General features: G+C 46.5%; 1 protein-coding gene across 2 annotated transcripts in view; it reads left to right on the top strand.

Annotated features, from left to right (window-relative positions):
• ARHGAP28 (Rho GTPase activating protein 28) overlaps positions 1-12,658 on the top strand; it is a 52,028-nt gene extending 39,370 nt beyond the window's left edge. For both annotated transcript variants that reach the window (XM_082235325.1, XM_082235326.1), the window contains exons 7-15: positions 512-603; positions 1,299-1,376; positions 3,108-3,270; positions 4,353-4,435; positions 6,114-6,311; positions 7,968-8,111; positions 8,994-9,118; positions 9,575-9,633; positions 11,943-12,658. In XM_082235325.1, coding sequence (XP_082091451.1) covers positions 512-603; positions 1,299-1,376; positions 3,108-3,270; positions 4,353-4,435; positions 6,114-6,311; positions 7,968-8,111; positions 8,994-9,118; positions 9,575-9,633; positions 11,943-12,034 — 1,034 coding nt within the window. In that variant the 3' untranslated portion in view covers positions 12,035-12,658. The remainder of the gene's footprint in view (positions 1-511; positions 604-1,298; positions 1,377-3,107; positions 3,271-4,352; positions 4,436-6,113; positions 6,312-7,967; positions 8,112-8,993; positions 9,119-9,574; positions 9,634-11,942) is intronic.
• Positions 12,659-22,022: the final 9,364 nt, after the last annotated feature.

Genomic DNA, 22,022 nt, shown 5'->3' with positions numbered 1-22,022 from the left:
GGAGGAGGTGTATTATATGTAAAGGATATATACACATGTGAAGAGATCCATGACCTGGAGCATGGGATTTGGAGTATATAAATAACAATTATAGGAGAGGGAAACAACAGTGACCTCACTGTTAGTGTCTGCTATAGACCACCAAGACTATAGACTTAAGACTTGGATTATGCTTTCCTACAGCAGTGAGAGCTGGACCATAAAGAAGGCTGATCGCCGAAGAATTGATGCTTTTGAATTATGGTGCTGGAGGAGACTCTTGAGAGTCCCATGGGCTGCAAGAAGATCAAACCTCTCCATTCTAGGCCACAAACCTCTTAGGTTTGTTGACTTATAGAACTTAAATTGATAGCGCTTCACAGGACTTTACTGTATAATTTCCCCCTATTTATTGTGGAGATTTTTTCCTTTTCTTTGGTTGTTCCTTTAACTGATATACAAGTAATTTACACCATTTGTCAGCAACATGTTATTAATCAAGAATCTCTAATTTTAAATTCTCTTTCTAAAGAAAATGGCCTTTTTGGTGTTCCACTAGCAGTCCTGCTGGAAAATGATCAGAAGAAGATTCCTGGAATAAAAGTCCCTCTCATCTTTCAGAAAGTGAGTGGAGCAAACTGACTTCAGCTCCTCCCTCTTTGTGGAAATGTATCTTTCACTTTAGATGCATTTGAGCTTGAATCTTTATTGTGAGGTTTGAGAAAAATAACTGGGGTGACTTCTCATATAATTAATCCAATTCAATGTGACCTTTAAAGTCATATTAAAAAATATAGGACCAGGTGAACAGAGGATTACTTTTACTTGTACCAAACTGCCCATATCTCAAGATCTACTTCTCAGGCCCTTTGGATTTCCAGCGCTACGGAAGCGAGTCCCTGCGCCACACTGCGCCACTTTAGCGCAGCATGCGAGCGGGCACCTCGGATTGGGGGTGGCTCATGGGCCGGTCAAACGATCTCTGTGGGCCTTAGGTTGGTGACCCCTAGTTTAGGGTTTTATGGCATTTGTTGACATTTATTACATTTTTGGTCCTCAAGATGCCCTGAGATACTTTGTTCTTTAATTTCACTTAAAAACTAGGATCTTCTTGTATAAAAAGCTGTACAGTGACTGGAGTATCTAACTACTTATATAAAAATAGTGGAAGCTATCTAGCCAATGAAAGAAAAATTATTAACTCTATGCTAGCTTTGCAGCCTTACCATTTCATGTTTTCAGAGACTTGAGTGTTCAACAAACTGTGAATGTTTCATTTCTGCACCAACAAACAGTATCTTTTGTCTGTGGTGCTTTAGCTGTTGCTCAAGCTTGAAGAGACGGGTCTGGAAACAGAAGGAATTCTTCGAGTGCCTGGATCTGCTTCAAGAGTTAAAGTACGTAGGTTTTTCTCACCTATTTTTAAAGACCAATGAAGCTTTCGAAGACAGAAAGTGGGCAAGCTGTATAAAAGCATTTGCTTGTGTAAGGCTGCATAAATCTATTTTGTATTACTAGTGCTGGCTTGAACTCAAGCCCACTGAAACGGATAGGTCAAGATTCAGCAAAACTGGACAGTGTGTGATGAAGATGGGGAAAAGAATGAAGACAAAATGCTTAGGAGACAAGGTTTCATTGCTGAAGAGCAGCTATTGACACTGCAAATGCAAGCTGGCAACCAAGGGAGGTGGGAATAAATTCAGTGCCCCTCACTCACCAAGGCCTCAGCTCCTGAGCAACTGCTCATGAGATTTCAGATTTTCTAAAAAGGACCAGATGCATACTGCCCTGGCTATTACACGGAGGAGGAGAATTTGGACCTGTTTCCACACATGACTTCTCATTCACTTCCTCGGCACATTTGGCCTCTACCTGCTTGAGGCACAAATCTTGAGCTATTTTACTAATTTTTTATCATCATGCCTGACCTTTAATTTCCCTACATCAATATGAGAAGTGCAGTAACTACCCTTTGTAAATTCTTCTTTAAGCAATTTTAATATTCCACAATGAACTTAAGACCAGCATGTAAAATCTAATCCTGCTCATAACATCCCTACCAAAACTCTTTACCGTATTTTTTGCACCATAACACTCACTTTTTTCCTCCTAGAAAGTAAGAGGAAATGTCTGTGCGTGTTATGGAGGAAATGTCTACGGGTGGCATGCTTACGGATTTTCCTCCTCTAAAAACTACGTGCGTGTTATGGTCAGGTGCGTGTTATAGAGTGAAAAATACGGTATTTTCTTTTTTCCCCTCAAGCTCCCTCCCAACCACCACACAAAGTCAGACTGTTGCTACACATTGTGTCTTTTGAGAATGATTAGAGAATACAGTTTTAAGTTGTCCTTTGGTGGTGGTGTGTGGTGTTTTTTTAAAAAAAAACCTATACAATTACTAGCAGGGTAACATGACTAGTTTTTTAAATTTATACATGCATGGTTTTGAAGTGGTTACATGAGAGTCATCGGAATTCCATTCTAGGCCACATAACTTTCCAGATGCATTTCAGCCCATGCCAGCGACATAAATTTTTATGTTTTGGTTTGTTTGTAATCAGTTTCCTCCCTGCATTTTTTCTCCTTAAAAGGCACAATTAAAGCCCTTGTTTTCCTTTTGTTTTTAGCAGTGTTGTTTGGCTTAGGTCACTGTGACTGCACACATTTTCTGTCCTAGTGGTGTGGGGAATAAAAATATTTGTTATTTCTTGCCTGAGTCCCAAGTTGGAGTTCCCTTGTGCCTAAAATTTATTTATTGTTTTGGCACATAAAGGGTGTGTCCTGAGGGCTGTGTCTAATTTCCTCCATGTATCGACCACCCCTGAATTGGAACATCTGCCACCTACCAACAAAAGCAAGTTGGTCTGCATTTTGACAGTTAACAGCTGAGAATTATGGCTTTGTTTTTTAAAAAGCTACCTAAATAGGTACTAGATCATATTCAAGCCATATAAGATGATTTTCAGAAGCTTAAATTTAATAAGAGAAAGATTTGTTTATTTTTACTGTAGTGTTTGCTTTGATTCAGGATGTTACATTCTTGCCAAACAGGATATGGCAAAATTAAAAAGACAGAATTCTCTTTATTAGCAGTAATTTATAAATGCCATTTTTGTCTTGTCCTGTAGAGCCTTCGCCAAGAAATTGAAGCAAAATTTGATGAAGATTCATTTGACTGGGATCAGGTACGCAACCATGATGCAGCAGGTCTGCTGAAGATGTTTATACGAGACCTTCCAAGCCCCCTCTTCACTGTGGAATATCTGCCTGCTTTCATCACATTAGTGGAAAGTAAGTAGAGAGGAATTAAAGTTGTTGAACTGTTGTTTTTAAAAGCAAGTCAGAGGGAGCAGGAAAAACTTTGTCTCTGCATCCTCCAGTCACTATAAGACCCTGAATACAGACCATTTGAAGACTTACATCTGCCAGAACACGGCAATCCCAATATATATTTACAGAGATGGGTTTATATGGTGAACTGAGACTAACAGAACAATAAATCTATGACCTAATGATAACCGGGGCCTGAACACCATTAAACAATGTGACACACACAAAAATATTTGAAAGTGAATTATATTGTTTTACCTTGAGACTGATATGTGCTATGTTCTACAGAAGACTGCTTTGAGCTACAGGGCAGGCTTTCTGAGATATCAAAGAAGAGTTGATGGGAAGCCTGCAGTGAAAGATGTCCTGCTTGTGACCCAAAGGATAAAGTATGAAGGGAATTTGTCCCTGAATACAAGGCTTCCTTCTAAGAGACTTGCTCCTTTGAAAACCAGAACAGACATTTTCTGATTTAATTTATGTAGGATTATCTGCCTGATACAGTGTGTAAAGAAGAGAGAGAATGTTTACTCTTGAGTAAATCCCACTTAGTTTGGGGGGGACTTACATTCAAGTAACTGGGTTGCAATCAACTAACTTTTACTCAGAGTAGACATGCAGAAATTAATGGACTTGAGTTCATTGTGGCTGTTAATTTCGATGGGTAAAAGTTAGTTTAATACAACCTGCTGTGCGTAGGATTAAAGGGAGAGATTAAATGTAGAGCTAAGGAGATCACTCTGTCAGCTCAAGCATTTCTGTTTGCCTGGGGGAATGATTTCCCCTCTCTTCCCCCCTTGTGCGCTTCTGGGAGTTCCCCTTCCCACCCTCCTCAGCCAGTTTGGGGTGTGTGGATGCAGAGGGAAGAAGGGGGAAAGCTCAGTTGTGTTAGAAGATGACATTGCACAGGCTTTTGCATCCAGCCCAAAGCCAGTATCTTAGGTATTACAGTAATTTTTAAAAAACCCCAAATATAAATATAAAGTGTCGGCTTTCCCCCAGACGGTTCTTTAACAGACTCTCCCCCATCATTTTATTCTTAGAAATCTCCAAAGTCAAATTACAGCTGCAAGCTTTGCATTTGCTGATCATGTTGCTTCCTGATGCCAGCAGGGACGCAGCCAAGGTAGGCACGTTGCTCAATGAGGTTTGCCATCTGTATTTGTTTATTTTTAAACGAGCCAATTCTATATGTAGAACCTAGAAGCAAAAACTCCCCAAACTTGTCATTTTCCTTTCCTCAGCTCAGGAAAAGGCTTTCCTGTGGGGAAAACGTAGAGAAGGCTAGTTGAATTATTTCTGTAATTAATGGAACTCCTTCTTTCGCAAGCTTACAAAAATGCTCCGCAGCAAGGACTCTCGGTTTCTACACACACACACCCAGCACTCACGTGAAATGGCTGAAGCCCACCAGTCACAAAATGGTGATGCAAGGGCAGAGTCAGTCACAGATTAGTGGCAAATGAAGACAGTTTGGCATAATCAGCTTACAGTTACTGACATACAGTGGTACCTCAGGTTAAGTACTTAATTCGTTCCGGAGGTCCGTTCTTAACCTGAAACTGTTCTTAACCTGAAGCGCCACTTTAGCTAATGGGGCCTCCCGCTGCTGCCACACCACTGCCACGCGATTTCTGTTCTCATCCTGAAGCAAAGTTCTTAACCCGAGGTACTATTTCTGGGTTAGCGGAGTCTGTAACCTGAAGCATATGTAACCTGCAGCGTATGTAACCCAAGGTACCACTGTAATTGCCTACTCATATCTAATTCATCATTGGAAATTGCTAAATTATTTGCCACAGCATTTTCCTTTGGCAAGGAGTTCCATAGATCCAGTTTTTCTCACGCTATGCACAAACCTTTGCTCTGAAGGTATTGTGACTCTGCTTCCCAATTTACAAAGAATGTGTTCATGCAGAGACTCTTAAGTGAAGGCAGCCTTTTATATAATTTTGCCCTTTCCACTGTCGCATACCTTTCGATGTGTTTTTAACTGTCCTGTAATTTCTCCTCCCCTTCTTTTTTCACACCTAGTTTTTAACTTTTCCCCCAAACCCAAAATACTGTTTGTTATTATTATTAATAATAAATATCAACCTTTTATTTCACTTTCTAAATTCCTTCAACCCCTCTAGTCCTTTCCCCTCAAAGGAGAGAGACCTCCCTTCCCTCCTCTCCCCTGGAACTTCTTTGTCTCCCGACCACCCTTTCGTCAGCATGCAAGGAGGTGTTGTCCTTGGCCCAATCAAAAGGCTATAGCATGGCTGTGGTGGCAAGAGAGGAGGCACCGGGGGGCTGTGGCAGCACTCAGGCCCACCTGAAAGTGGCCCAAATCCCACCAGTATGTCCACTGTTTTGGAAACATATCTTTACACAATATGTTTAGTGGAAGTACATGCAGGTCAAATTGAATAACTTGTTAAATAACATCAATGGCACCTTGATTTGCTACTCAGGAATGATTGTGCATGCTAATTAATTTCAGACACCCTTTGATGTTTATTTTGCAAGTGCAACAATTCAGTACTGAACTAAGCATAATTAAATCCATTGAAAAGTCGTCCCTAGCTTATGTGTAACTCAGTAGAACATGAGACTCTTAATCTCAGGGTTGTGGGTTCAAGCCCCATGTTGGGCATAAGATTCCTGCATTGCAGGGGGTTGGGACTAGATGACCCTCACTTCCAATTCTATGATTTACTTCGGCTAAACTGAATAAAATTAATAACCATGTAGGTCAGGAAACACCCTAAAGGGTCTCTGTGATCCAGTAAATTGAGTCTGAGTAGCCTTCTCTCTACTAGGCCCTTTTACAGTTCTTGAAGAAGGTGGTTGCAAATGAAAGGAAAAACAAAATGACTTTATGGAATGTATCCATGATTGTTGCCCCAAACCTCTTCATCTACAAAGGCAAACGTGCAAACCAAGAAGAGATGCTAGCAGCAGCCACTACAGCACATGTCGTGAGACTTTTGATTAAATATCAGGATATCCTGTGGATGGTAAGTAAAAGTTTTTATTCTGTCTTATTATTAAGGTTAAATAGACTTATCACATCTCCTTCGTAGAGCTCCTGTGATTTTAACTGATGGGTGCCAGGCAGAATCCAACAGACGCATATTTTCAAAACATGGAAATGCATTGATGGAGAATGCTTGTGGAGTTTATTCCTTGTTTTTCTGAAGGCACCCCTGTATCGGGTAGTTTTTCATATCTGACGTTTTATTATGTTTTTATATGTACTGGAAACTGCCCAGAGTTGCTGGGCTGTAAATAATAACATCAATCAATCAATCAATCAATCAATCAATCAATTAATCAATTATGCAAGCAAACTCTGAAGAAGCTCTGCCAAATATGAGATAAAACTGATGCTAGAGAATATGCTACCTTGATAATTCCAAGCAGTTAAGATTATTATTTTTTAATGGATAAAATTCTGTTACTTGAAAAATATAGCAGCTAGGGCTTAATTTAAAATAGTTCTTTTTGTATATTAAGATACGAATTAATTTCCATACAGGTATAGCTTTCCCACTTGCAGGCTTTCCAGATTACTCCTCTTGTTGTTGCACAGCAATATACTGGCTTTTCTGCATACTGGTCTCTGCATACCAGATGAACATTACTTCTCCAGGTTTGATTTAAATGACCATGTTTCTTGACCAAGAAGATCCACTTTTGAGGATCATCAATGATACCTCTCACACTTGTTTCTGAACATTCAGTCTAGCTGGCAAGAGAAAGCACCTCTGAGCATATATTGAGTACCAATTTCCAGTAGAAAAAAGAAACAGGCTTCATGCCAGCCTAATCTCTGTCTTGCAGTCTTGGAGACCCTTGCAAATGCATCATCTCTATTTTTACAAATGCTAATTTCACAGTCTCGTGCTGAGGCAGCTAATTTTCATACAAGCTGAACAAGTCCAGGCTGAGAACTAATGCAGATATGTTTAGTAATTTCACAGAAATAGGGACTGAAGTGCAAAATATAAAGCACACAGAGCATTTATAGGCAAACTATTTCTTTTAAAGTAATAAATCAGGGGGACAGCTGTAGTAAAGGCACACATGAAATATATATTTGTTAAAGCTTCTTTCTCTTAGCAAGGATTTGGGAAACCTAAGGCAGGAAGTCTGAGAAGCTGGAAGAATGATAACCCAGTAGTGACAAGCATTTTTCATCTATAATCTCTTTGATTTGTCATTATGCAAGACCATGAAGGCTGGGCTTGATCCACCTTGTTACAAATGGGACTTCTGAAGCTTTGTAATAAGTGCACTGTTAGCATGTCAAACTATTGGTACGTTCAAGAACTTTGCAGTACGAAAAAGGCTTAAGAGGGGATATTGCAGGAACTCATCACCTTTCTCTGTAGAGAATTAAGAAGCTGAATAAGTAGATTTACAGCCAGAACTGTTACTTCAATTTCAGGGATGAAAGCTATGATTGATGAGATAGTGCAGAAAATGCTACTTAAGATTCCGCATGCTTCTTTTCAGGAAGTTGAAATGAGACCTCTGTTTTCAAGCTTGTACACTGGGGATTTTCTACAGTAGGATTATGTTCCAGGAGTGTGTGTGTGCACTGGGGTGGAAAGGCTTTTAGGAAGTAATTTGTAATGCAGACTCAGTTTTATTTTCTCCCTTCTTTTTAGGTTCCAACATTTCTGATATCTCAGGTGAGAAAGATGAACGAAGCTGCCATAAACAATACAAAGAGACAGCTGATGTTTGACAAGGGTGTGCGGAGGCTATTGAGAAGGAAAACTATGGAACGGGAGAGGCCTGAAAGAACAGAGGTGGTATTAATATTTTTACTGTTTGTGGTGGTTAGTTAGTTGCATTTATTTATTTTAAATAAAAATTATGCCAGAGGCAGTTCACAACAATGGCATTAAAAGAATGTGATACAGGGAAGGCTGTTCTGGGGCTTTATAAAATGAAGCCAACACACTGAATTGTGCCAGTGGCAAGGCTTTTCAACTACTGAAGTACAGATGTATTATAATTCGGGCATGAACCCCAATCCTTCCATACAAGGGGCTCCAAGTGGAGTCTGAGACATCAGCTGGAGCCTAGGACATGCCTTGGTGTCTTCCTTCAGAGCTTTCCTTGCACAACTCCTGCTCGCTGTTTTTGTTCTGTGTGGTTTTGCCCTTATTAAGCATTGTTTTATTTTGCTTCTGTATTTTATTTTTATTGCTTTTAAGGTTTTTTTGAATTTTGTTTTTTAATTTACATTAGCTGAATTGTTTTCTGTTGCTATCTGCTTGGAGGGGGGGAGTTCCTCTAAAATTCAGGGTATAAAGTGTTAAAATATGAATGTTAAGTAATTAAGAGCCACCAACAGTCTACTCAAAAGGCCCAGACATACCTTAATTTATTTCCAGGCAGTGCAATTCTACTGGGTGGGTAGTGGCTGACACACCAAATCAAAGTTATGCTTGGGCTTGGGCTCCGTAGGGCAAAAGGTGGGAGGGGGAGAACAACCTATCTCTGGCCCCCCACCCCCAGCTTCCTTTTAGAGTCTTTTTCATCGGTCCCAGGGCTTTTCAGAAAATGAAGACTAGCAGCTATCCCATATTATATTAGATGAATGGATGGTACTGCCTTTGAAAAGGATTCTTTGCCCAATCAATTTGTTGACTTTAGCAAGTTGTTTTTCTCCTCTGTTTCTACAGTCTGATATACCAGAAGGGGTGATAAGAGTTCATGCTCCATTGCATTCAAAAGTCTCTATGGCAATCCAGCTGAACAATCAAACAAAAGCCAAAGATATTCTGGCACGGTTTTACTGTGAAAACAGGTGAGTAAAAGCAAGAAGATGAGCAACAGCTCATGGGAAGATTTTGGAGGAGAACCATACTATTCCTTTCATTATTCCAACTTCAGTTGTATCTAACTGTGTGAGGAGCAAGAGAAGCTTCCATTCATTCTTTACATTCTTCTGAATGGTTATACATGCAAGTTTCACACAAGCAAGAGCTGACAAGTGTCAGGCTAATGTAAAGCTGCCAGGTGATTGCTTTGCAGGCACACAGTTTACAGCCCAATTTGTTTTCACCAGTCATCAAACAACTTCCAATAATTTGTTGCCTCTGAGCATCAAACAACAACAGCTGAGACCATTATGGGAGACAGAAAGGTGATGCAAGCCCATCAGGGCACTCTGTAGGCGGTTAAAATCCCATCAGATTAAACTTTACCACTACCAGCAGTCTGAGGATATGACTGTTAATGTTTCGTTTGTTTTCTTTTATAGCCACGGATCATCAGAGAAGATGCAGATTCAAAGTTTACATGAAATCGGAGGAAATATAGGTTAGTGCTTAAATCGAAGCAATAACAAGCTTGTCTTCTAGATTGGTTTTTAGATATGTGCCTAAAGTCAACTGTGATAAGCAGCAAGCAAGGCAGAGTCATCTAGCTTTGCCAGGCGATATTGACCCATGCGCCACATACTACTGAAATAATGGAATCATGGGGTAGCATTAAAAGTCTCATTCTGCTGCCTCATGTATAGCTTACCATGAAAGTACTCCTGCCAGTACTCTAGCTAGAGTGGGTAATAAAAGCACCTGCCCAAGGCCCCAACCTGGGTAGGGACAAAAATGGGCATCAAAAATATCGTTATCATTTCAATAATTATTAAATTAAAGTCAAATTTACATAATGTTGTAGCTTTTAAACATTAAGATATGTTTTGAATGTGAAAGATGAAAACACATAGAACTTCTTGCTCACAGGCTTTGTTGAGGGACAGGTAGGAAGAGTGCAATTTTTCATTTACTATGTGTCTGCAGGAACACCCTTAAGACCTTAACGCACGGGTGTCAAACACAAGGCCCGCAGGCCAAATCCGGCCCGCCAGACCTCGTCATGTGGCCCGTGGCATCAAGGGCGAGGAAGCCTTCCCTGCCTGCTTGCAGACAGGGCTCCAATCGACGCACCCCGTCGGCCCTGCCTACCGGCCGGTCCCTCAACTTTCGCCTGCCTCGCGGGCCAGGCAAAGAGGCTTTCTGCTCGCTCGCTCGGTCCAGTCCGGGGCTCGCTGCGGAGGAGGCGGTCCCGCGAAGCCAAGCTCGGAGCCGGCTGCCTCCGCCCCTCGGAGCCTCCCAGGCACGGCTGCTTGAGGGGGCGGGTTGCGCGCGCGGCAACCTTTGGAGCCTGAGGGAGCTGCGGAGGCTGGCAGCGAGGGCAGGGAGTGAGAGCCATGCTTTGGACGCCGCTCGCTCAGGCCGCAAGAAGAGGCCACTGCGGCGCTGCAGCTGGCGAGGAGATGGCCAGGGGCGCGGGCGGCGGAGCCAGGGGCTGGCTGGGGTCGCCCTGGTGGGCGGGGCCGGCAGGCAGGGAAGGGAACGGCGGAGGCAAGTGGAGAGTGGGGATCCGGCGCAGGTCTTGCCGCAGGCGGCGCGCCCTGGCTGGGCTGGAAGAGGCGAAGCTGCTGCCGGTTCAGCTGCGCAGAGTGGGGTGGAGGGAGCCGGGCGAGCGGGCGGTGTGCCACACCGCAAAGCAGGGGCGCATCCCACCCCGAAGAGGACCGCGCCAGCATCTGGGCAGCTGGAGCAAAGTGGGAGCCTGCCAGCAACTTGGCTGCGGGAGCCTGGCTACGAAACACCGCCCCCCTCCCCACACCAACACATCGGCTTTCTCCGGGCCCCCTCCCCGGGATAGCCCCCTCCCCGGGAGCAACTGCAGCAGCTCAGGCCCCAGCAGGACATCCTGGCCACCCGCGCTCGCAGTGCCGCTGGGGCTCCCTTGCAAGGAAGAAACTGCTGCTGCCCAAACTGCAGCTCCGTATCCTCCGACTCCTGAGTGTGGCCGCAGGGCAGGGGGAGGCAAGATTTGCTTCTGCTCTGCTCTGTTGGGACAGGCTCCTGTCTCCTCCCCGTTGGAGCTCCAGTCTGCCTGGAAGCCCATCTCGTCATCTTTTTAAAAAATCATTATTATTTCTTCTTCTATTCTTATTTAAAATCGTACTGGAATAGGTATATTAAATAGTGTATAGGTTCAAGACAACACACACCAGTGCCTAAGGAAAAATAACTTTGATAAAGTCCTACAGATACAACCGGCCCTTTGAGGGTGACCAAACTGCTGATGTGGCCCCCCGATGAATTTGAGTTTGACACCCCTGCCTTAACGTATGTTCCGTTTATTGCACAGAAAATAAATTTGTTCTTCCTTATGTCCCAATCCCCCTGTCTTCCCTGTTTAGAGAGTCCCCAGTTCAAACAGAAACTACAAGGCCAGCAGATAAATATTTGTGGGGTTTACTGCAGTTATGGGAGTTCCTGTACTCTGATGGTTTTACTGAATTTCGAGCATCATTCAAAGGCAAAAGGAGATATTTCAGGAAATGTAGAATTCACACATTACAGCTATGGAGGATTTATATTGGAACAGGGAGAAGGAAATCTGTGGCCTTCCAGTTGTTGTTGGACTGTAGCTCTTGTCATCCTTGACTATTAGCCTTCTGGTGGGGGCTGACAGCAGTTGTACTCCGAGCAGTATACAGCGTGCTACAGGTTCCCTGTCCCTGAATGAAAAAAATGACTTTATAAAAATCTACCACAGCTTATAAACAAAGCTAAAAACATTTTTTTAAAAAAATCCTATGTTTCTTTCAGGACAGCACTGTTTGGATCCAGATGCTTACATGCTGGATGTTTACCATGCAAATCCTCAAGCGGAATGGGTGATAAAACCAAAAATAAGTTGAAACTTGTAAAAAGACACCTTGGCAAATCACTTCTGAAAATGCCAAAAGGATGGTTGAAAAGCTTCCACATGAAGAAGAGCCATCTTGCTAAGGATGAAACCAAAGTAGTTGCTACTCTGCATGATCTTCTGAACATATTTTATAATATTGTCCCTTCCAATGCATCATACAACCCAACCTTAGGGTTTGTTATAATAATTTATTTTGAAATGAGTACATTTTAATACTGGTTTTACTGGTGCCTGTTTCAACTGACATGAAGGAATATAGATAGAACTTTTTGTTTAACAGAATATAAAAACTGGATTTTTTCCCTATCTTGCCATCTGCCTTTTATATGGAAGAAGTTCTGAGGCCTCCCAGGAGACAAAGGATGAACCACTAATAACAAGATAGTCAAAGGAAAAGAGGAAGTATCATTCAATATGGAAAAAGGCAGTGCCAAAATTCTGTGACAACTTATTCATGTTGAAAGGAAAGCTTTTATTGTCAAATGTTAATACCTGTGCCTCAGTTCTTATTACTACTGCCAATGAGAAGGGGGAAACTACTGTGTAAAGGCATTTTTTTTTACTGTTAATTTACCATGCATGTATATAAACATATAGGTATTCAGCATTTTAATGGCATTTCTCTGACTTTACCAATGTTCAAATTAATGTGTAACAAATAATACAAGTTGATTTGTAACACATTCATTTCACATACTGTGCTATTGATTGAGCTACACGTGAACCACTTGGAAAGAACTAAATGATAGATGGAGGCCTTGATTGTTCATGAAATTTTCAAGTCTGCTTTAAAAAACCAGCCATACTGTTAAGCATTCTCGGCCTATGAGATGTGATGACTTATTTGAGAGGTGCCCATTCCTCCTTTTATTTCTTTTGCCTTTTAATTTTGAACCAACAGTGTTTAAAACAATGGCTTCTCTTTCACGTTTATAGAAATATGGGAGAAGTGATCTTAGATTCTTTTAATCAGAGCCTTAATGAAGTGTGTTTTTAGTAAGAGGCATTTTAGACCATTGGTTTTTATCTGTTGGGTCAGGGCCCCATTACTGCAGAAGTAGATGTTTCAGATTGCAGCTCTCATCAGCCACTGCCAGCATGATCAATAGCTTAAGGATAATAGAAGGTGTAAGTTCCACATTGGCTACCCCTTCACTATCAGGTCCCAGCCTGATCTAAGATGGGTCACAACTGCAGCACTATCACCATACAAATATATGGATAAAAAAAAAAATGAGTTCCCAGACATATGTTTGTATTAAAGGTCTCAAAACATTGAAGGCTACTTGTATAAACTTTGGGGAAATCCAGACAACACTGAGCACTTTTAACTGGAGAATTGAGTATGTGTTTAAATCCCTTGCATAACAAGAAAAAGAAAAGTGCCTTATGTTGGCTGAATCAGGCCTTGAATTAAGTTGAATTAAATAGATTTAGGGAGAAATTTGGATGTCCAATGAGAGGTATTAACTGACTGATGGTTGCAATAGGAGGCTAGTTCTGCAGCATGAATCTATATTTCCATTTTTATTCCTATCTGTAGAAAGATTTTTGTGGGTTTTTTGGTAAACCTCATAAGATGCAAAGCAGAATCTCATTTAAATTCAAATACTTACTGCACAGTTAATTCAATGTGGTTTGGTTTTCTCTTAAAAAGCTGGGCTGTGGGCCATGGAAAGCAAGAAGGGTGGGTATTTTGAGCTATAACTAGCAAGTGCACTAACTCAATAGGCCTCAGCACAGTTTTTTTCCGGATGGCATTGAACAATGGGAATCCCATTGATTTCATTAAATGAAATCAATGTAGCATATATTGATGTAGTAACTTTTGGATATAGGGGGGCAATTCAAAACATTTAGAGGGATATTAGGCAGAGATGCCACAAAGTTTACACTCCGTGAGCTGTATCCAATGCGGCACCAGCAGGACTCTCCTTATGTACTGATTTTGAAGGCATGCAGGCAGTTGGAGGGGACAGGAGAGAAAGCTCTGTTGTGTGCCCTGGAGTGAGTGGAGAGCCTGTGATTGTACAAAACAGAATAAAGTCTTAAAAGGCTTCTCAGCCTTTCGGCTAAAATCAAGTGAAGTACTGGAACATTCTATAACAATCAGTTGCTCATGTCTTAACAGTGCTGTCAGAGCTGCTTGAAGATCCTAGCTCACAGAGGATCACGCTAGCCAGCGATCATTTAGTAAAAGTCTTTATTGAATTACAGTTTCCATTCTCACGCTGCTGCGCGCAACTCTACGTCTAGTAGCTAGATCGACGAAGCTCCGTCTGAGTCTCCGCCCCGTGCGCACCAACTTAATATCCTAGCCCTGCTCCACCTTTTCCGCCTGACTGTCCTCCTCTGGGTCCCTCTACCCCCCGGGGCTTCTTCCTTCCGGGATTCTTCTGACGCTGACCCGGACCCTCCTGCCTCCTTGCGCCGGGCTTTAGGACCTGGCTCCCTTTCCGGGCTGCTTACTGCGCCGCCTTCCTCTGCATTTGAACTTGGCGCGCGCGCCCAACCTTCCACTTTCCTCTTAACCGTTTCTTCGCTCCCCGATGGAGGTGTGGCCACTCCTGACTCATGCCCTCCCTCCTGTGGTGAGCTGCCAGCGCTTGCCCCCTGGCTCCCTTCCTCTTCCCTGCTCTCTGGCGGTGACGCTGGTCCCGATTTCCAACTGCTCTCCTCTGAGTCCCCTCTGGCTCTATCTTCCTGGGGTGCCCCCCTAGACTCCCCCCTTGCCCTGGCCACTGGTGCTCCTTTCTGTGAATCCTCTGATTCACTGGAAAGACTCGGAGATCTCGGGTCGTCGTCATCACTCATCTTTTCTTCTGCCTCCTCCCCTTCGCTCTCTGTTTCCTCCCTTGCCCTTGCCTCTGCTCCTAAACCCCTGACATCCATCCCCCCCTCGAAGCCCCCCATTCCCCCCTCCCCTCCTTCCGGTGCTGGAGCTGGGGTGTGCTGTTGCAAAGGGACGAACGTCGGATATCGTTCGCTTCCCGTGGCGGGCCTCCATCTGAAGTCTCGCGGGTCTTCCTCCCTGCTCTCGTCGACGACGGTCACCTCCGCTTCCATCTCTGTGCCGCCGTGCTCGAAACCAGGGTCGTCCCCGAAAACGTCCATGTCCGTCTCTCCCTCACTTCCTCCTGGCGGCGTTGCTCGTCCTGGGCCTTCCAGCCACCTTCTGCGGAACTGCTCCTCTGGTCTATCGTCCCACCAATACGAGGGTTCTGATGCAGATCCCGAGGGTGACCCCTCCGGGGAACGGACGTCTTGTGTCGGGTCCTCGTCCGAGTCGAACCCCCGGAAAGTGCTGGCCGAAAGCGTGGGTGTGAAAAGCCAGTCGTCGAAAAAGTCTGCTGGCATAGGTCTATGTGGGAAGAGGGCATGAAACTCGTCTTTGAGTAGAGGTTCGTCCAAGGCGTAGCCCGGCACCCAGCTGTTCGCACTGGCCAGGGTGCCCTCCTTGGCGAGAAAGTATTCTACCCCCTCTTCCCCCCATCTGGAGTCCAAAATCTCCGTGACGTCATTGATGCGCTCCTTCTGTGCCACTCCCGCGTGCCCCGTTCTGTCTCTGACCGGACTCGGCGCCGTTCCGGGTTCCTGGAACCTGTGCGGTGCCTTGTAGGGAGTGAGCACCGATCTGTGGAACACCGGATGCATTCTGGAACCCTCCGGAAGTGCCAGTCTGAAAGCTACCGGGTTGACCTGCTCTTCGACTTGGTAGGGTCCCAGTTGTTTATGCCCTAGTTTCTTCTTGGCCAACGACCTGGCCGGCACTGCGTGGGCTGCTAACCAGACCCAGTCTCCCACGTGGAGCTCTTCGCCAACCCTTCTGTGCCTGTCCGCTTGTACCTTGTATGCGTGTTTGGCCAGCTCCAGGTGGCGCCTCAGCTGATCGTGGACTTCCTGCAGCTCCGACGCGAACGCATCTGCTGTCTGCGGCTCCCCCTCCCCCATTCTTTCCAGTCCCGGGAAGGTTCTGGGGTGCCTCCCGTTGTTGGCGAAGAACGGCGTGACCCCCGTGGACACGTGCTTCGTGTTGTTGTAGGCGAACTCGGCAAGCGGCAGGTAATCCACCCACGTCGCAGGCTGTTGATTCGCATAGCATCTCAGGTACTGCTGCATGATGGCATTGACCCGCTCCGCTTGCCCGTTGGTCTGCGGGTGTCTCGCCGACGCCAGGTTGATCTTGACGTTTAGGAAGCCCATCAGCTTCTGCCAGAAATTCGAGATGAACTGCCGCCCGCGGTCGGACAGAATAGACCGTGGCAGACCGTGAACCTTGAACACGTGGTCTATGAACAGTTTGGCGGTTTGCTCCGCCGTGGCCACCTTCGCACACGGAATGAAATGTGCCATCTTGGAAAACAGGTCCACCACCACCAGCACTGCCGTCTTGCCCCTCGAGCTGGGCAGATCTGTGACAAAGTCCAGAGCCACCCTTTCCCAAGGTTCAACCGGAGTTTGCAGCGGTTCCAACAGTCCTGCCGGCGGTCTGTGCACTGGTTTGGCCCTCTGGCAGGTGTCACACCTCGCCACGTAGTCTGCGACCTCCCCTCTCATTCCAGGCCACCAGAAATCCCTGGCTACTAATTCCACCGTCTTCTCCTTGCCAAAGTGCCCGGCCGTGGGCGCGTCGTGCAGCTGCTGCAGCACCTTGGCGCGAAGGTCGTCTCCCGGCACGTAGATGGCCCCTTTACGGATGAGCAATCCATCTCGTAGCTGGAAACCGTCGGCCGCAGCCTTGCCCCTTTGCACCTCTGCCATCTTTGCTTGCGCGAAGGAGTCATCCTGCAACGCTCGTCGCACCGCCTCCAGGTCCACGGTGGCCGCGGCGCACGCCCATACTGTTGGTGCGAAGATGTGCATGGCGGCCGCTGGCGTTGCGTCCTCCAGATACTGTGGCTTACGGGAGAGGGCGTCCGCCATGATGTTAGTGTCCCCCGGGACATACTCTATGCGGAAGTCGAAGTTCGCAAAAAACTCAGCCCAACGTATCTGCCTCTGGTTTAGGAACTGTGCCGTGCGCCAGTGCTCCAGATTCTTGTGGTCCGTGCAAACCTGCACCGTGTGCTTGGCGCCGATCAGGAAGTGCCTCCATGCTTTGAACGCTGCATGAATGGCCAGCAACTCCCTGTCCCAGGTGGTGTAGTTCTGCTCGGACTTGCTGAGCTTCCTGGAGTAAAACGCTCCCGGCCGCCACACCCCCTGCTGGTCCTTTTGCAGCAGGACCGCCCCCACGGCTCTGTCCGAGGCGTCTGTCTCCACCCTCATCGGCCTGCTGGGGTTGACGTGAAGCAGCTGCTCTTCCGAAGCGAAGAGACGCTTGAGTGCCTGAAAGGACTGCTCCGCCTCCTCTGTCCAAACGAACTTCTTTTTCTTGGAGCTAAGCGTGTCTGTGATGGCCGCTGTCTGCATAGCGAAGCCCTTGATAAACTTGTGATAGAAGTTCGCAAAGCCGACAAACCTTTGGACCTCTTTTCGGTTGCGTGGACTCTTCCAATCCAATACCGCTCGAACCTTGGCGCTGTCCATGGCGAGCCCCTTGTCAGACAACTTGTAGCCCAGAAAATCCACCTCCGTCATGTCAAATTGGCACTTCTCCAGCTTGGCGTAGAGCCTATGTTGCTTTAGTCTGGTCAGCACTTCCTTGACGTGTCTGTCATGCTCCTGCTGCGATTCCGAAAAGATCAGGATGTCATCTAAGAAACAGACGCACGTCTTGTAGAGAAGTCCCGCCAACACGTGATGCATGAAAGCTTGAAAAACGTGGGAGCCATTTTGCAATCCAAAAGGCATAACTCTGTATTCGTAGGTACCCAGTGGCGTGAACATGGCCGTCTTCCACTCATCTCCCTCCCGCATGCGAATGAGGTTGTACGCCCCTCGCAGGTCTAACTTGGTGAACACTTTTCCCTTCCGCACCTTCGCCAGGAGGTCGTCGATTCGTGGCATGGGGAAGTCCGACGGCTTGGTCCCATTGTTTAAAATGCGATAGTCCACGACCAGTCTTTTTTGGGGCGTGTCTCGCTTTTTAACAAAGAATACAGGACTGCCCCCCGCTGCCTTGGACTCTCGGATGAAACCGCGCTCCAAATTATGATCTAAGAACTCTTTGAGTTCCTGCAGCTCGTCCTCTGACATGGAATACAGCTTCCCTTTGGGCAGCGCCGCCCCCGGCAGCAGGTCAATTTTGCAGTCATATGGTCTGTGAGGGGGTAGCCTGTCCGCCTCCTTCTCGCAGAAAACTTCCAAAAATTCTGCGTACTTGTGGGGAATCGCTTGCAGCGTGCCTAGCTGCAGCTGTGACTCCTCTTGCTCCCCTTCCTGCTGGGGCATGATGCAGTGTTCAGCACAAAAGGAAGAGCCGAAGGTCAGCTGCCTCTGGTACCAAGCCAGCGCCGGGCTGTGCTTGTCCAGCCAACTCATGCCCAATACAATGGGCGTGTCCGATAGCTGAGTGACGTTGAAGCTGATGATTTCCCTGTGATTCCCAAGTCGCATCACCATTGGCGGCGTCTGCTTCACCACTTGCCCCCCTAGCAACTCCCTTCCATCCACCGTGACAACCTGCAGGGGCAGCGTGGCAGGCAGCAACTGTATAGCGTGCTTGTCGACAAACTCCTGCCCTATAAAGTCCGCGTTGCTGCCCGAGTCGATGGTAATTGGCACGTCCATGGTGATTCCATTGGGCAGCTGGAGAGATGCGGTGAGCCTCACCACTGGTTTGGGCGGGAGGGGGTTCACGGGCTGTAAAATCTCTGGGGACTGCTTCACTGACATGTCTGGCTGGGCCCCAGTGCCTCTTCCTCCAGCCAGACATCGTCGTTTCCCTGCTGTGGTTCTCCTTGCTGCGTTGCTGCAGTCACCATTGCTGAGGCTGCAGTGAGCTTGTGGAGCCTCTGGGGACACTCTTTCGCCATATGCCCTGGCTCCTCACAGACGTAACACTTCCTGTTCCCTCTAGGAGGCTTCGCTTTCACTGCTGCCGGTGCTAGGGCTCTGGTTGCTGACTGAGCCCTTGCACCTCCAACCTCCATAGGTTCGGCTCCTCCTCCTGGCGGAGGCGTGGATTGCGCCCGCGCTGCTTCTCTGGGAAGGAAGGAGGGGCCCCTGGCTGATTCGCGCCCTCCACGCCCTTCGTCCCTGCTCCACGGACGTTCTTCCAGCCTCACCCCCACTGCCAGTGCCCTCTGAACGACCTCCTGGGTGGTTCGGGGTCTCTCCCCCCTCGCGATCTCATCTTTAATCAAGCTGTGCAACCCCTCCCAAAAGAGGTCTCTTACAGGGGCCGAATCTCTGTCCCATTCCAGGGCACTGACCAAGGCGAAAAAGCGGGCATGGTACTGTCTGACGCTGGCCCTCCCTTGTCTTAGCCCATGCACCTCCTTCCGGGCAAGATCCACGTCAATACTTGATAAAAAACACCCATCCATCGCTTTAATAAAGGCATCTGCATTCTGGAGCGCCGGATCCTTATCCCTCCATAAATTGCGTAGCCATGCTTTAGCATCCCCATGCAAATGGGCCATGATGAATCCCACTCTCTCTTGCTCATCTCTAAAGTCTTTATGCAGCAGTTGCAGTGCGCACAGTACGTCTGCTCTAAAGTTGGGATACTGTTGCAGGTTCCCATCGAAGTGAGAGACCAGCCCGCCTGTTCGTCTCGCCAACCCAATTCCCTCCTGCCGGGGTGTCTGCTTCGGTAGCACGTCTAACCTGATCTGGAGATCCCTGCAGGCGGCAGCTGCCTCCTCCTCTCTCTTCCTGGATGCGAGAGCCTCGGCATTCAGTTGTGCCACTGCTTTTCTGAGTTCCTCTATCTGCTGCTCAGCCGTCATGTCGTCTGCCGTTCGTGAGCTCACTAGTAGGCACCTGTTTCTCTCCCCTCCTCGGGGCTGTAGATGCCCACAATTTGGTGACGGAGCTTACTGTCAGAGCTGCTTGAAGATCCTAGCTCACAGAGGATCACGCTAGCCAGCGATCATTTAGTAAAAGTCTTTATTGAATTACAGTTTCCATTCTCACGCTGCTGCGCGCAACTCTACATCTAGTAGCTAGATCGACGAAGCTCCGTCTGAGTCTCCGCCCCGTGCGCACCAACTTAATATCCTAGCCCTGCTCCACCTTTTCCGCCTGACTGTCCTCCTCTGGGTCCCTCTACCCCCCGGGGCTTCTTCCTTCCGGGATTCTTCTGACGCTGACCCGGACCCTCCTGCCTCCTTGCGCCGGGCTTTAGGACCTGGCTCCCTTTCCGGGCTGCTTACTGCGCCGCCTTCCTCTGCATTTGAACTTGGCGCGCGCGCCCAACCTTCCACTTTCCTCTTAACCGTTTCTTCGCTCCCCGATGGAGGTGTGGCCACTCCTGACTCATGCCCTCCCTCCTGTGGTGAGCTGCCAGCGCTTGCCCCCTGGCTCCCTTCCTCTTCCCTGCTCTCTGGCGGTGACGCTGGTCCCGATTTCCAACTGCTCTCCTCTGAGTCCCCTCTGGCTCTATCTTCCTGGGGTGCCCCCCTAGACTCCCCCCTTGCCCTGGCCACTGGTGCTCCTTTCTGTGAATCCTCTGATTCACTGGAAAGACTCGGAGATCTCGGGTCGTCGTCATCACTCATCTTTTCTTCTGCCTCCTCCCCTTCGCTCTCTGTTTCCTCCCTTGCCCTTGCCTCTGCTCCTAAACCCCTGACAAGTGCAAACTACCTCATTGTATTTTTTTTTATAGATTAATACATGCTCAGCACCTTTGCATTTAATCCGAAAGGACCCAAATACCCAGTCTGCCCTGATCAGCTGTTCATGGGGGGGGTGGATTGAACCAGCCGCTTCCCCACTACATGTGATCAGTGCTAACTAAACTTGGAGGTGTGCATACAGCTTGGGGGCAAAATGTGGGGACATTCAGCTTGTGGGTTCTACTTTCCCTTCACTACAAGCTTACTGAGTTATTATTAATTTTTATTTGCATGTATGAACCTGTGCTAAATTGCCACAGGAGTGAAAGGCAAGGTTAAGAGAATGCATTTTCCGCTCTTGACTCTACCTTTCCAACCTGGTCTTTTTTGATGTTCATGTGTTATAAGCTTATCTGTGTGTTTTTAACAGCCGAAGCTCTTTTCCCTTCAGTGTCATGAAGTGCTATCTGGTTCACACAGTGGTTGTCTTTTATCTAACTACCCAACTTTCAATCAGCTGGAACTATATCAGTGTTTATTTCCTGTGCCACTATTTACCTCTCTGCACATGACCAAGTATTTTCCACCAGTGCTTCTTTCCAATGCTTTCCATTTCAGTTTGTCAACTACTCATCTGTATGGTCATGGAAAGAGCCATCTTCCCATATTTTCCTTTCTACCCTATGGAAGATTTGAACCCAGTTTCTCAACTGAGCCATTCGCTTTCCACAACAGGATCAGAGTCAAGATGGGGTAGCACAACTGGAAAGGTGCTGTGCCAACCACACTTGCCTCTTCTAACCTACCCTACAGTGCATCAGAAACTACAAAACTTTCCTCAGTGGAAGACAGACACTGGGATGGAAGTAAACAGATACTGGAGAGCTCTAGCTGTCAATTTGGTCAGTTCTTAAGCTGCAAATGATATTCTCCCATTGTCAGTTAAAGGACCCCAGGAAAGGTGGGCAAATTATTCATGTAATCAAGCCAACTTTGTTCTTTTTATAAACACTAGCAGCCTTGTATACCTGGCCTTGCTTGGGAATTCTGAGGAACCAAAAAAATCACTGCAGTTCTGACATCAGTGGTTAAAATAAGTGCAGTTTTAAAAGGTTCATGAGGGAATCTTGATTCATCTAACATGGATGAAAAAGCCTGCTCCTTGATCTCAGAAAGCATCATGCAAAATTTGGTTACAATATCTTAACAACTTTCCAAAATGTATAGTAGACACATACACCCCTTTAAGTTGCAAGCAAACAGTATCACTTGTACCATATATTATCTTAGGTGGAAAGTGAAATTGGGCTCTGG

This window comes from Podarcis vaucheri (assembly GCF_965113315.1).
Source record: "Podarcis vaucheri genome assembly, chromosome: 8".
In the NCBI taxonomy this organism is placed as follows: Eukaryota; Metazoa; Chordata; class Lepidosauria; order Squamata; family Lacertidae; genus Podarcis; species Podarcis vaucheri.
This window is presented reverse-complemented; position numbering and strand designations above follow the sequence as displayed.